The sequence below is a fragment of the Phyllobates terribilis genome, unplaced genomic scaffold (assembly GCF_046119375.1).
Source record: "Phyllobates terribilis strain yellow unplaced genomic scaffold, ASM4611937v1 Scaffold_7__3_contigs__length_470593459, whole genome shotgun sequence".
Lineage (NCBI taxonomy): Eukaryota > Metazoa > Chordata > Amphibia > Anura > Dendrobatidae > Phyllobates > Phyllobates terribilis.
The window spans coordinates 242,853,994-242,867,099 of NW_027362767.1; the positions used below are offsets into that span (position 1 = coordinate 242,853,994).

Here is a 13,106-nt window from a genome sequence, read left to right on the forward strand (position 1 = left end):
CAATAGAAGCAATAGAAAATGCTTTATATAAGAGAATTGATGATTTTCCCAAAATAGTGTCTAAGGGTTACCAACAGCTCAGGGAACTAAGCAATTTGTTAGCGGAGCTACAGGTGGCTGAGGCAGAAGGAGATTTACCTGGATTGGCAGTCCTGGACACTGCCAGGAGTGTCAATCCAATTGTTCAAAAACTTCCTGACAACCTACGAGATAAGTGGGTCACATATGGTTCGCGTTATAAACAGACTCATAACGTACCATTCCCCCCTTTTACAGTGTTTGTAGATTTTGTCGCCCAACAAGCTAAAATCAGAAATGACCCTAGCTTCGACTTCACTTTGTTATGTCCCACTGCCCCCGGTGTCAAAGCTAGTAGAACACCGGTGGCAGTCTACAAAACTAACATTACTTCCACATGTCCTCCTCACAAGACGAATAGGTCCCCTCCAGAAGAGAATAAACCTCAAGACGTCAGTAAGCAGTGTCCTCTACACAGGAAACCACATCCTCTCCCAAAATGCAGAGCCTTCAGGGAGAAGTCTTTAGAGGATCACAAAGAGTTCCTCAAAGAAAATAACATCTGCTTCAAATGTTGTGCCGCAACCTCTAACCTTGCCAGGAACTGTGAAGCTAGCGTGAAATGTGCAGAATGCAGCAGCACGAACCACAATACAGCCTTGCACCCTGGACCACCCCCTCGAGTGTTGTCACAGCCAGAGGAGCATGATAGGAGACAGAAGAACATTGACGAAGGCACCCCCGAGGTCACCTCTAAATGTACAGAGATCTGCGGAGGGCTCGTGGGAGGAAGATCCTGTTCAAAGATCTGCCTTGTCCGAATCTACCCAGCAGGCCGCAGGGACAAAGCAATCAAGATATACGCAATCTTGGATGACCAAAGTAACAGGTCTTTAGCCAAGTCCATCTTCTTTGACAACTTCAGCTTTGTTGGTCCCGGTTCTTCCTACTCCCTGAAGATGTGTTCAGGTACCGTTGATACGGCGGGGAGGAAAGCTACCGGATACAAAGTGGAGTCCATAGATAGCCAGACCTGCCTATCGCTACCGACCATCCTGGAGTGCAACCAAATTCCCGACAACAGGTCCGAGATACCTTCACCGGAGGTGGCGATACATCACCCCCATCTGAAGTGTATAGCTCACCTGATACCTGAGTTGGACCCAGAAGCTCCAATAGCTTTACTCCTGGGGAGACATATACTAAGAGTCCACAAGTCTAGAGAGTCTATCAATGGCTTCCAGAATGCTCAGTACGCACAGAGGCTTGACCTTGGTTGGGTCATAATAGGAGACGTCTGTCTAGGAGGAGCACACAAGCCTACCTCAGTCAACAGTATACTCACCAGCGCGCTAGAATATGGACGTCCATCTCTCTTCAAACCATGTCCAAATAGACTGCTGGTAAAGGAGTTACGGAGCAGCACTCACCTGCCTTGCCCTTTCTCATCTCCTTCCAAAGAAGACCTCGCCTGTGAAGGTGAACAAGATCACATAGGATGTGCAGTTTTTCGCAGGACAAAGGAAGACAACAAGACAGCAATGTCCATAGAAGACAGGATGTTCTTGGACGTCATGGATCGAGAAATAGTCAAAGACAAGTCAAACAGTTGGGTCGCACCTCTACCATTCCCACCCCGGAGAAGACGTCTACCCAACAACAGGGAACTGGTCTACAGTCGATTCATCTCCCTCGGACGCAAGCTTTGGAAGTCGCCTGAGATGAGGGAACATTTCTTTACCTTCATGGGGAAGATATTCCAGAACAACCATGCGGAGATTGCACCTGCACTTCGGCATTCAGAGGAGTGTTGGTACTTACCCATCTTCGGAGTGTACCATCCTAAGAAGCCAGGTCAGATAAGAGTGGTATTCAACTCAAGCGCCAAATGTGAAGACGTCTCGTTGAATGATGTCCTACCGTCAGGCCCAGACCTCAACAACAGGCTCCTAGAAAGGTGCTACTCTGTTTCTGCAGAGATACGGTGGGATTTATGGCTGACATACAACAGATGTTCCACTGTTTCCTCGTCAAGGAGGAACACAGAAACTACTTGATATTCTTCTGGTACCGCGATAACGACCCCGACAAGGACATCACAGAGTACTGGATGAGGGTCCACATCTTCGGGAACAGTCCCTCCCCAGGAGTCGCTATCTACTGCCTCCGAAATTCTGCCAAAGTGGGCGAAGAAAGGTACGGATCAGCTGTCCGATCCTTCGTAGAAAAGGACTTCTACGTTGACGACTGTCTGAAGTCCACACCAACAAACGAGGTTGCAATCAGCCTCCTGAAGAGGGCTCAATAAATGCTCGCTCCGTCTAACTTGAGGCTACATAAGATCGCCTCCAACAGCAGAGAATTGATGGAAGCCTTTCCTTCTCAAGACTATTCCAGTGATCTGAAGGACTTAGACCTAAGCATCAACTCCCTTCCCATGCAGCGGAGCCTTGGATTGCTTTGGGATTAGAAGACGGATGCCTTCACCTTTCAGATCAACAAAGACGAGAAACCCTTCACGCGCAGAGGAGTTCTTTCCTTCGTGAATATCCTGCACGACCAATTGGAGTTCGTAACTCCAGTAACCATCCAAGGCAAAATGATGCTGAGAGACTTCACCCAAGGGAAGTTTGATTGGGACGATCCACTCCCAGCAGAAAAGGCAGACTTGTGGACAGAGTGGAGGAAGTCTCTTGAAGTCTTGACCGACCTTCGTGTGAAACGGCCCTATGCTCTCGTGCCATCCACAGAAGTTGAGAATCAAAGACTTTGTATCTTCTGTGACGCATCAGTCAAAGCGATCGCAGCAGTAGCGTATCTCAAGACAACAGATGTGAATGAACAAAGCCATATAGGCTTCATCATGAGTCGGACAAGGCTAGCGCCACACGATACCCAGACTGGAACTCTGTGCTGCCGTCCTTGCAGTTGAGTTTGCCGAACTTATCTCAGACGGGTTGAATCTGCAGATCAAAAATGCCGAATTCTACACGGATAGCAAGATGGTACTGGGATACATCTGAAACGAGACGCTACACTTCTACGTCTATGTTAGCAATCGGGTACTGAGGATAAGAATATTCACTTGCCATAATCAGTGGCACTACGTGTCTACTCACCACAATCCTGCAGACTATGCGACTAGATCCGTCGCACCCAGTCATCTTAAGGACACTACGTGGTTCACAGGCCCTTCCTCCTTGTACTATTCGACGCCCCATAGCAGCAAGCCTGATACATTTGAACTAGTGAATCCGGATGCCGACGAAGAGCTTCGTCCTCAAGTGTCTGCCCTACATACAGTGATTTCAGGTCATCGCCTCGAATCTCATCGGTTCAGCAGGTTCTCAACCTGGAAGTCACTCGTTCAAGCCATCGCTTGCCTACTTCACATGACTCAGTCCTACAAGTCTGCAATACCCATGAGTCAGAGACCTTGTAAAGGTTGGCATCACTGCAAACATGCGTTCACCACCTCCAACCTAGAAAAGGCCAAGATTACGATACTTCGTGTAGTACAAAGGGAAGTCCACAACAAAGACCTCTACAGAAGACAATGGAGACAAGTACAAAGCATGTCTAATGCCTTTTGGGACAGATGGAGAAAACAGTATCTCTCCACTCTACAAACCAGAACGAAGTGGCAGAAAGACCATCCTAACATCAAACCTGGCGATGTTGTACTTGTGAAAGACAGTCAATAGCATCAAAACGAGTGGCCACTCAGAATAGTCACCAAACCCTTTCCAGCAAGGATGGGAAAGTACGAAAAGTAGAGGTTAGAGTGGGTAAGATTGGAGAAACCAAAATGTTCCTCAGGCCAGTCACCGTACTCGTGTTGCTGCTTTCCCCGAAAGAGTCAAATGGTGGCATCCGTTGATGCCAAGCGGGGAGTGTTCTGTCTACTCATGAGCAGCTAAGTGAATGTTCATAGTGTTATTCTAGTTGCGACCTGTAGAGGTCACCAGTTGTCTGTTTATGTTGTTTAGAAGCTGCACATCATCTAGTAATACTCTTATAGTCACAAGAGTCTGTCCCCTTTAAGAATAATGTGTGCAGAGGGACCGCCCCCCTCCTTCCTCAAGGAGAAAGAGTTCCTGTAATGAGTTTTTCCCGGGCTTTCAGGGAAGCAGATAAGACGTGTGTCTGGCTTTACACTCTACAACTTTCCTCTTGTTAGATGATTCTGGTAAGAGCAAATACAGTAACATGTTTTGTGTGAAATACTGTAAAGTGAAGTGTATTGTGCTCTGAGATACACAATTTAGTTAATGCCTCTTGCACTGTACTCAAGTTGATGCATTCTGTACAGAATAGAGCCTGTGGCAGTGATCTACCCCAGTTACTCCTGTTTACTGTAATCTGTATTATCACTATGTTAGTGCTAGTTTCTTTAATGTACCCAGTACTGACTTTCATCATTCTGTATTGTTTTATAGTTTTTACCACACTATTAAGTTCATACCATCACCATTAAATCAAGATTACAGAACGCTACAGTCTATTTTAATAGAGTATGAATGGGGGTTAAGCTGTATGCTAAATCCCCCACAGCATCATACGTGGAGGAAGGCAGAACAGTGACAGCACTCATACACTACACCTCCCACAGTATGACAGTTCTCGGACACTACACCTCCCACAGTGTGACAGCACTCATACACTACACCTCCCACAGTGTGACAGCACTCATACACTACACCTCCCACAGTGTGACAGTTCTCATACACTACACCTCCCAGAGTGTGACAGCACTCATACACTACACCTCCCACAGTGTGACAGTTCTCGTACACTACACCTCCCACAGTGTGACAGTTCTCATACACTACACCTCCCACAGTGTGACAGCACTCACACACTACACCTCCCACAGTGTGACAGTTCTCGTACACTACACCTCCTATAGTGTGACAGTCCTCATACACTACACCTCCCACAGTGTGATGGTTCTTGTACACTACACCTCCCATAGTGTGACAGTTCTCATACAATACACCCCCACAGAGTATCTCTTCATACATGTCAGACATCTCCAGAGAAGGGAAAAGAATTGACACTTTAACCTCTGTTGAAGTAGGCCTTCACATTGAACCAGGGGCAGACATATTGCTGGTGCAGCCGATGCAGCTGCACAGGGGCCCTGAAGGAGATGGGGCCCGATCAGCTGCTGCAATGTCTGGTTCTCACATAAAGCCAAGGCAACATCTCCACTAAGAGGAATGGAGGGGGCCGTACCTCAGTCATTTGCCATCAGACTGGGGCCTGCACTCAGCAAAATATGTTAGAAGGGGCACCTGCTCTCCTCTTAGTTGGTGCTGCCATTGCTCTATGATGGAGAGAGCACACTCAGCACACGATTCCTGGACAGCCTCCGAGCAGTCTTTACATCTGACAACTCTCCTTCCTTTTGAGCAGTTCTGAAAAATTAACTGCCTGATCAATGTTTGCATGAGCTATTACACCAATCCCCCCGCACCCCCTGTAGCCAGTTACTACCCCCTGTACTGAGGGGGGATTTATTGGAAAAACGCTGCACTGGTCCATTCAGAATCAGTAGCTGCAGTGTGAATGCTGCCTGAGTGGCTCAGTTCCCCAATAAAGCTCCCTCAGTGCAGGGGGTAGTAAGTGGCTACAGAGGGGAGGGGAGGTTGATGTGATGGCCGATATTCACATGTGTCAGGCAGCTCAGAACTTCTCAGAAGGCAGGAGGGAAGTGTCAGACTCACTGACTGCTCGGAGGCTGCTCCCTGTAGCTCTCAGAGGTAGTGAGGAGGCAGAGACAGGACTGGCTGACAGCTGGAGATCTGGCCAGTAGTGCTGATGGAGGACAGAAGACCACCAGGATGGAGCTGCTGAAGATGAGAGAATGTACTTGCCCGAGGGACATCATATGTAAATATGTGTACTGTATGTACCGGTGCAGTGTATATATGTATCTCTGTGTACTGGTGTACTGGGGTTATCTGTGTATGTATGTGTGTATTCACACAAAGATATATATACATACATACACACACACTCAGTCATGGCTGAAAGTGTTTATATGTATCAATTTGTACTGTAGTTATCTGTGTATGTATGTGTGTATACACACACTGATTACAACAGTACACCATATATATATAAATATATATTGTGACAGAGTCACTGGTGTTATATGTGAGGAGAGGTATGTTTCACTATGGCTGCTATGTGTTGGGGGTGTAATCACCATTGTGAAAGGAGTAGTTTTGTGTGAATGGCATAGAGATCAGGTGGGAAGTCATTCACCCTACCTCCCCTCAGGTTGTGGCTTAGCAAGGTTAAATGATCAGTCACTATTTTTTTTTCTCTAGTCTGGTCTGGAGAGTGCAGTCTACAGGCTGTTTGTGGTGAAGTCAGAGAGCAACACTGAAGGACTGGTGTTTGGTGGCACTTCACTGTGCTACCCAGAGCGGGCGAAGCCTCACTCGCTTATGAACTCTGCTATACTTTATCTTTTGTTCTCCTGTTATCCCGGAGAGGACTTGTTTATTTTTGTGAAATGCTGCTGGAGTTTATGTCATTTAATAAACCAGCAGGGAGTTAACCCGACACGTGTGTCCTGTGTCTGCCTCTGTGAGAGCCGAGCAAGTCGCTTTACCACAGTTGGTGGAGAATGCGGGCAAGATTCCAGGAACACGTGTACCTGCCATAGAGAACGGTGAATGTCCTGGGTGAAGGCCGTCAGCCAGCCAGAGATGTCCGGCAACATGGAGGAGCTCATTAAGCATTTAGTCCAGAGCCAAGCGCAGCAAAACCAGCAGCACCTGCAGCAATTGCAGCAGCAGCAGCAAACTCAACAGAAAACGACCAAACTGTTGGTGCAACAGATCCATTTGCAGCAAAAAGTGCAGCAGCAATACCAGCAGGAGCAGCAGCAGCAGATACAGCTTCTGGTGGATGCCATCCAGGACAGAGTGACCGCCCCACCCCTAGGGCCGACTGATGACTCACACAGGAAGGCGGTAGGACGGGCCATGCAGAAGATGACCCCCGGGGATGATGTAGAAGCTTTTCTGACAGTCTTTGAGAGGGTGGCTGATCAGGAAAGACTTCCACCAGAACAGTGGGCACAGGTTCTGGCTCCATATTTGTTGGGTGAACCCCAAAAAGCATATTATGACTTAGCACTGCAGGATACCAAAGAATATGGCAAACTAAAGACAGAGATCTTGGCATGCCTGTGAGTGAATATGGCGGTGAGAGCCCAACAAATCCACCACTGGGCATATGCTGGCTGCAAACCCCCTCGTTTGCAGATGTTTGACCTGCTGCATCTCGTTCAGAAGTGGTTGCAGCCAGAATCTTCCACTCCTGCCCAGATGGTTGAGCGGGTGATGATTGATAGGTTCATACACTCCCTTCCCAAGTCGGTACAGACTTGGGTTGCCCAAGGCGACCCCAGAACGCAGACGACCTCGTCGGCCTACTAGAGAGGTACCAGGTCGTTGAGAAATCCCTCAGGAAACTTAATATAGCCACTTCCCTGTACTGGGATACCCAAAAGGGGCGGGTTCACCACGGAAGGGGTTCAGAGCCACAACTGGGGGACATCCCACTTCCACTGAAGGTGCCGCAAGGGCTGTTGTAAAGGATGTGGTCTGTTGGCGGTGTCACAATCCGGGACACATAGCCGCCCGGTATCATATGTCCGCTGAGCCAATGGACTGCAGCCTAGGCTGACGGTGTTCCTATTATGCTTATCCAGCCTGCAGTGTGGACTGTCAACCCGGTGAGGGGCCGCAGGCGTGTGCCGTGTCCATTAAGAGAGTAAAGGTGCTTGGACTGTTAGACTCTGGGAGTCTAGTGACCCTCATCTAAACCGACAAACATGTCTTCTTCTGGGCTAAAAACACCTACATTTAAAGGGCAAGCAGAGCTGTTTATACAATACCTGCTGGTTAATGAGAGGAGTGCAGAATCAGGGAAGAGGCAGTTACACCCCCTTATAGTAATGCAAACCAGAGAAGCCTGACCAGCACCTCCTAGTGTGAACTGGTGCCAGCTGCAGTACAGACCAAAAGTTTGGACACACCTTCTCATTGAAAGATTTTTCTGTATTTTCATGACTTTGAAAATTGTTCATTCACACTGAAGGCATCAAAACTATGAATTAACACATGTGGAATTATATACTTAACAAAAAAGTGTGAAACAACTGATAATATGTCTTATATTCTAGGTTCTTCAAAGTAGCCACCTTTTGCTTTGATGACTGCTTTGCACACTCTTGGCATTCTCTTGATAAGCTTCAAGAAGTAGTCACCGGAAATGGTCTTCCAACAATCTTGAAGGAGTTCCCAGAGATGCTTAGCACTTGTTGGCCCTTTTGCCTTCACTCTGCGGTCCAGCTCACCCCAAACCATCTCGATTGGGTTCAGGTCTGGTGACTGTGGAGGCCAGGTCATCTGGCGTAGCACCCCATCACCCTCCCTCTTGGTCAAATAGCCCTTACACAGCCTGGAGGTGTGTTTGGGGTCATTGTCCTGTTGAAAAATAAATGATGGTCCAACTAAACGCAAACCGGATGGAATAGCATGCCGCTGCAAGATGCTGTGGTAGCCATGCTGGTTTAGTATGCCTTCAATTTTGAATAAATCCCCAACAGTGTCACCAGCAAAGCACCCCCACACCATCACACCTCCCCCTCCATGCTTCACGGTGGGAACCATGCATGTAGAGTCCATCCGTTCACCTTTTCTGCGTCGCACAAAGACACGGTATTTGGAACCAAAGATCTCAAATTTGGACTCATCAGACCAAAGCACAGATTTCCACTGGTCTAATGTCCATTCCTTGCGTTCTTTAGGCCGAACAAGTCTCTTCTGCTTGTTGCATGTCCTTAGCAGTGATTTCCTAGCACCTATTTTACCATGAAGGCCTGCTGCACAAAGTCTCCTCTTAACAGTTGTTGTAGAGATGTGTCTGCTGCTAGAACTCTGTGTGGCATTGACCTGGTCTGTAATCTGAGCTGCTGTTAACCTGCGATTTCTGAGGCTGATGACTCGGATAAACTTATCCTCAGAAGCAGAGGTGACTCTTGGTCTTCCTTTCCTGGGGCGGTCCTCATGTGAGCCAGTTTCTTTGTAGCGCTTGATGGTTTTTGCAACTGCACTTGGGGACATATTCAAAGTTTGCCCAATTTTTCGGACTGACTTACCTTCATTTCTTAAAGTAATGATGGCCACTCGTTTTTCTTTACTTAGCTGCTTTTTTCTTGCCATAATACAAATTCTAACAGTCTATTCAGTAGGACTATCAGCTGTGTATCCACCAGACTTCTGCACAACACAACTGATGGTCCCAACCCCATTTATAAGGCAAGAAATCCCACTCATTAAACCTGACAGGGCACACCTGTGAAGTGAAAACCATTTCCGGTAACTACCTCTTGAAGCTCATCAAGAGAATGCCAAGAGTGTGCTAAGCAGTTATCAAAGCAAAAGGTGGCTAATTTGAAGAACCTAGAATATAAGACATATTTTCAGTTGTTTCACACTTTTTTGTTAAGTATATAATTCCACATGTGTTAATTCATAGTTTTGATGCCTTCAGTGTGAATGTACAATTTTCAAAGTCATGAAAATACAGAAAAAAAAGTGTGTCCAAACTTTTGGTCTTTACTGTATATATCCCATATCTATCTGTCTATCTATCTATCTATCTATCTATATATCTATCTATCTATCTATCTATCTATCATCAGAGGCGTACCTGGGGTTTTGGTTCAGGGGGGGGCGAAACTTCTGAGTGGGCCCCTTACCATGTAACCCTGATTACAGCTATGGTGGTGCACCCAGGTAGTGGATGTAGGAAAACCTCAGCAGATGACGGGTCTTTTATTAAAAATAATCTCTATACAAAGACCAGCATACATGACCATATTACCGCCATATGGTGACATATATTGATAGATGCCAGTCCTGCAGAACATATAAGAGATCACAGCAGGGTTATATATAGTGACTTACAGCTGACGTTCTTTCTGATTAAATTATTCATTTTTCCCGTCTTTTCCATCTGGCCCAGACCGACACAACAACTCCTCCATCCAGGACTCAGTCGCAGGTCTCCAGAGATTACAACAAAGACACATTTGACTCCTTACATTTCAGGCCCCGTCCCCATCTATTCCCAACCTGCACAAACTCCTCACCCTGCTGATACCCCAATACTGAGCCGTTGCCGTATGTGTTCCTATTACTGTAACTACTGTGCGCCCTCTAGATGGTAAAACAAACCTCTAGAATATAGTAATGCCGTGTGCAAGTGCCCACATTTTGCCCCTTAGAAAGTAATAATGCCCTCTGTGTGCCCCTTTGACAGTCATAATAACCTGAGTTCCTCTATAACCCTAAGTGCACACTTAGCATTATAAAATGTCTTGAGTCTCTCCCCATGTACAGCTCCCCTCTACACAGTATGATGCTCTCCTATACACAGTATAATGCCCCCTCACTGTATAGTACCCCCCCACACAGTATACTGACCCCTTAGTAGCCTCCAAACTGATGGCTCCAACACTGTATGATGGCCCCCACACTGCACAAAGACCCCACATTATCTCCCACACTGCATGATGGCCCCCACACTGCATAAAGAGCCCACATTATCTCCCACACTGTATGATGGCACCCACACTGTGCAAATACCCCACATTATCTCTCACACTATATGATGACCTCCACACCGTGCAAAGACCCCACATTATCTCCCACACTGTATGATGGCCCCCACACTGTGCAAAGACCCCACATTATCTCCCACACTGCATGATGGCCCCCACACTGCATAAAGAGCCCACATTATCTCCCACACTGTATGATGGCCCCCACACTGTGCAAAGACCCCACATTATCTCCCACACTGTATGATGGCCCCCACACTATACAAAGACCCCACATTATCTCCCACACTGTATGAAAGCCCCCACACTGTGCAAAGACCCCACATTATCTCCCACGCTGTATGATGGCCCCCACACTATACAAAGACCCCACATTATCTCCCACACTGTATGAAAGCCCCCACACTGTGCAAAGACCCCACATTATCTCCCACGCTGTATGATGGCCCCCACACTGTGCAAAGACTCCACATTATCTCCCACATTGTATGATGGCCCCCACACTGTGCAAAGAGTAGGCAGTCTGTAGCATAATCTCCAACCCATAGGCAGTCTGTAGCATAATCTCCCCACATAGGCAGTTTGTAGTATAATCTCTTCCCCCATAGGCAGTTTGTAGTATAATCTCCTTCCCCCATAGGCAGTCTGTAGCATAATCTCCCTCCCCATAGGAAGTTTGTAGCATAATCCCCTCACCCCCCCATAGGCAGCCTGTAGTATAATCTCCCCTCCATAGGCAGTTTGTAGTATAATCCCCCCATAGGTTATCTGTAGTATAATCTCCCCCCCATAGGCAGTCTGTAGTATAATCTCCCCCATATGCAGTTTGTACTATAATCTCCCCATAGGTGGTCTGTAGTATAATCCCCCCCATAGGCAGTCTGTAGTATAACCCCCCCCATAGGCAGTCTGTAGTATAATCCCCCCATAGGCAGTCTGTAGCATAATCTCCTTCCCCACAGGCAGTTTGTAGCATAATCCCCTCACCCCCCATAGGCAGTCTGTAGTACAATCCCCCCCATAGGCAGTTTGTAGTATAATCCCCCCATAGGTAGTCTGTAGTATAATCCCCCCCCATAGGCAGTCTGTAGCATAATTCCCCCACCCCCCCATAGGTAGTCTGTAGTATAATCCCCCCCCCATAGGCAGTCTGTAGTATAATCTCCTCCCCCCATAAGCAAAGTATGTAGTATAATATCCCCCCACAATAGGAAAAATAAATAGATAAACACAGTACTCACCTCTCCTCCTCGTTCCCTTACTGCTCTGAGCGCCCGACCCGCACACATCTTCAGCACAGCGGCCGGGCGCCAGGTGATGACGTCAGACGCAGAGGGGGGACTGATGGGAGAGGGAGCGTTGTGCTCCTTCTCTCATCAGTTAACTTACCGCGGTGACGGGCGGGGGAGCCCGATGCTGGCACCGCCCCCCCCTCTTGCTCAGGGCCCCCCCAACCTCGCCGATACAGTTACAGTAGCGTAGCTCCGGGTGGGCCCCCTCAGAGCCCGGGGCAACCGCCCCCTCTGCCCCCCCCGGTAGTTATGCTACTATCTATCATCTATCTACTGTATCTATCTATATATCCTATATCTATTTATCTATCTATCTATCTATCTATCTATCTATCCCATATCTATCATCTACTGTATTTATCCATCTATCTACCTATTATCTATCTATTATCTATCCATATAGCTATCAATTATTTATCTATTATTTATCCATATATCTATCTGTTACGCACACGCCCGGACTGACTGGCGTGAGCGTGGTTAGTGATCCCACTGGACCATGAACCGAGGAGTGCCTGGAGGGGCATAACTAAGTATCAACTCGGTCCGACCAAGTCGCACGGCGGCTCAGTCGACTCCGTGAACCAGGGAGGAACCGGGGAATGCAGGGACACGCAGGTTAGGCTGGCATACAGACAGGTGAGTATTGGCAGGCACAGCTGGTGTGCAAACAGGTGGGTACTGGCAGGTAGGAACGCAGGCAGGATAGGGACCAGTACAGACTGGGATACAGGAACAGAGCCGCCGGTGCGATAGACAAGCAAAGCAGAGCAAAACCCACAGGTGCAATAGAAAAGCAGAGCAAAACCCGCAGGTGCGGTAGACAAGCAGAGCAGAGCAAAACCCGCAGGTGCGGTAAACAAGCAGAGCAGAGCAAAACCCGCAGGTGCAGTAGACAAGCAGAGCAGAGCAAAACCCGCAGATGCGGTTGACAAGCAGAGCAGAGCAAAACCCGCAGGTGCGGTAGACAAGCAGAGCAGAGCAAAACTCGCAGGTGCGGTAGACAAGCAGAGCAGAGCAAAACCCGCAGGTGCAGTAGACAAGCAGAGCAGAGCAAAACCCACAGGTGCGGTAGACAAGCAGAGCAGAGCAAAACCCGCAGGTGCGGTAAACAAGCAGAGCAGAGCAAAACCCGCAGGTGCAGT

General features: G+C 47.8%; 1 protein-coding gene across 2 annotated transcripts in view; it reads left to right on the forward strand.

The window, feature by feature from the left end:
- Positions 1-13,106, forward strand: part of AK1 (adenylate kinase 1) — an 82,878-nt gene that overhangs the window by 2,718 nt on the left and 67,054 nt on the right. The window contains exon 1 of one of the 2 annotated variants that reach the window (XM_073640007.1): positions 4,184-4,207. The exons of the other annotated variant lie outside the window; for it this stretch is intronic. Coding sequence (XP_073496108.1) covers positions 4,199-4,207 — 9 coding nt within the window. The 5' untranslated portion in view covers positions 4,184-4,198. Of the gene's footprint in view, positions 1-4,183; positions 4,208-13,106 lie in introns of those variants that run through there. 2 annotated transcript variants of the gene reach the window in all.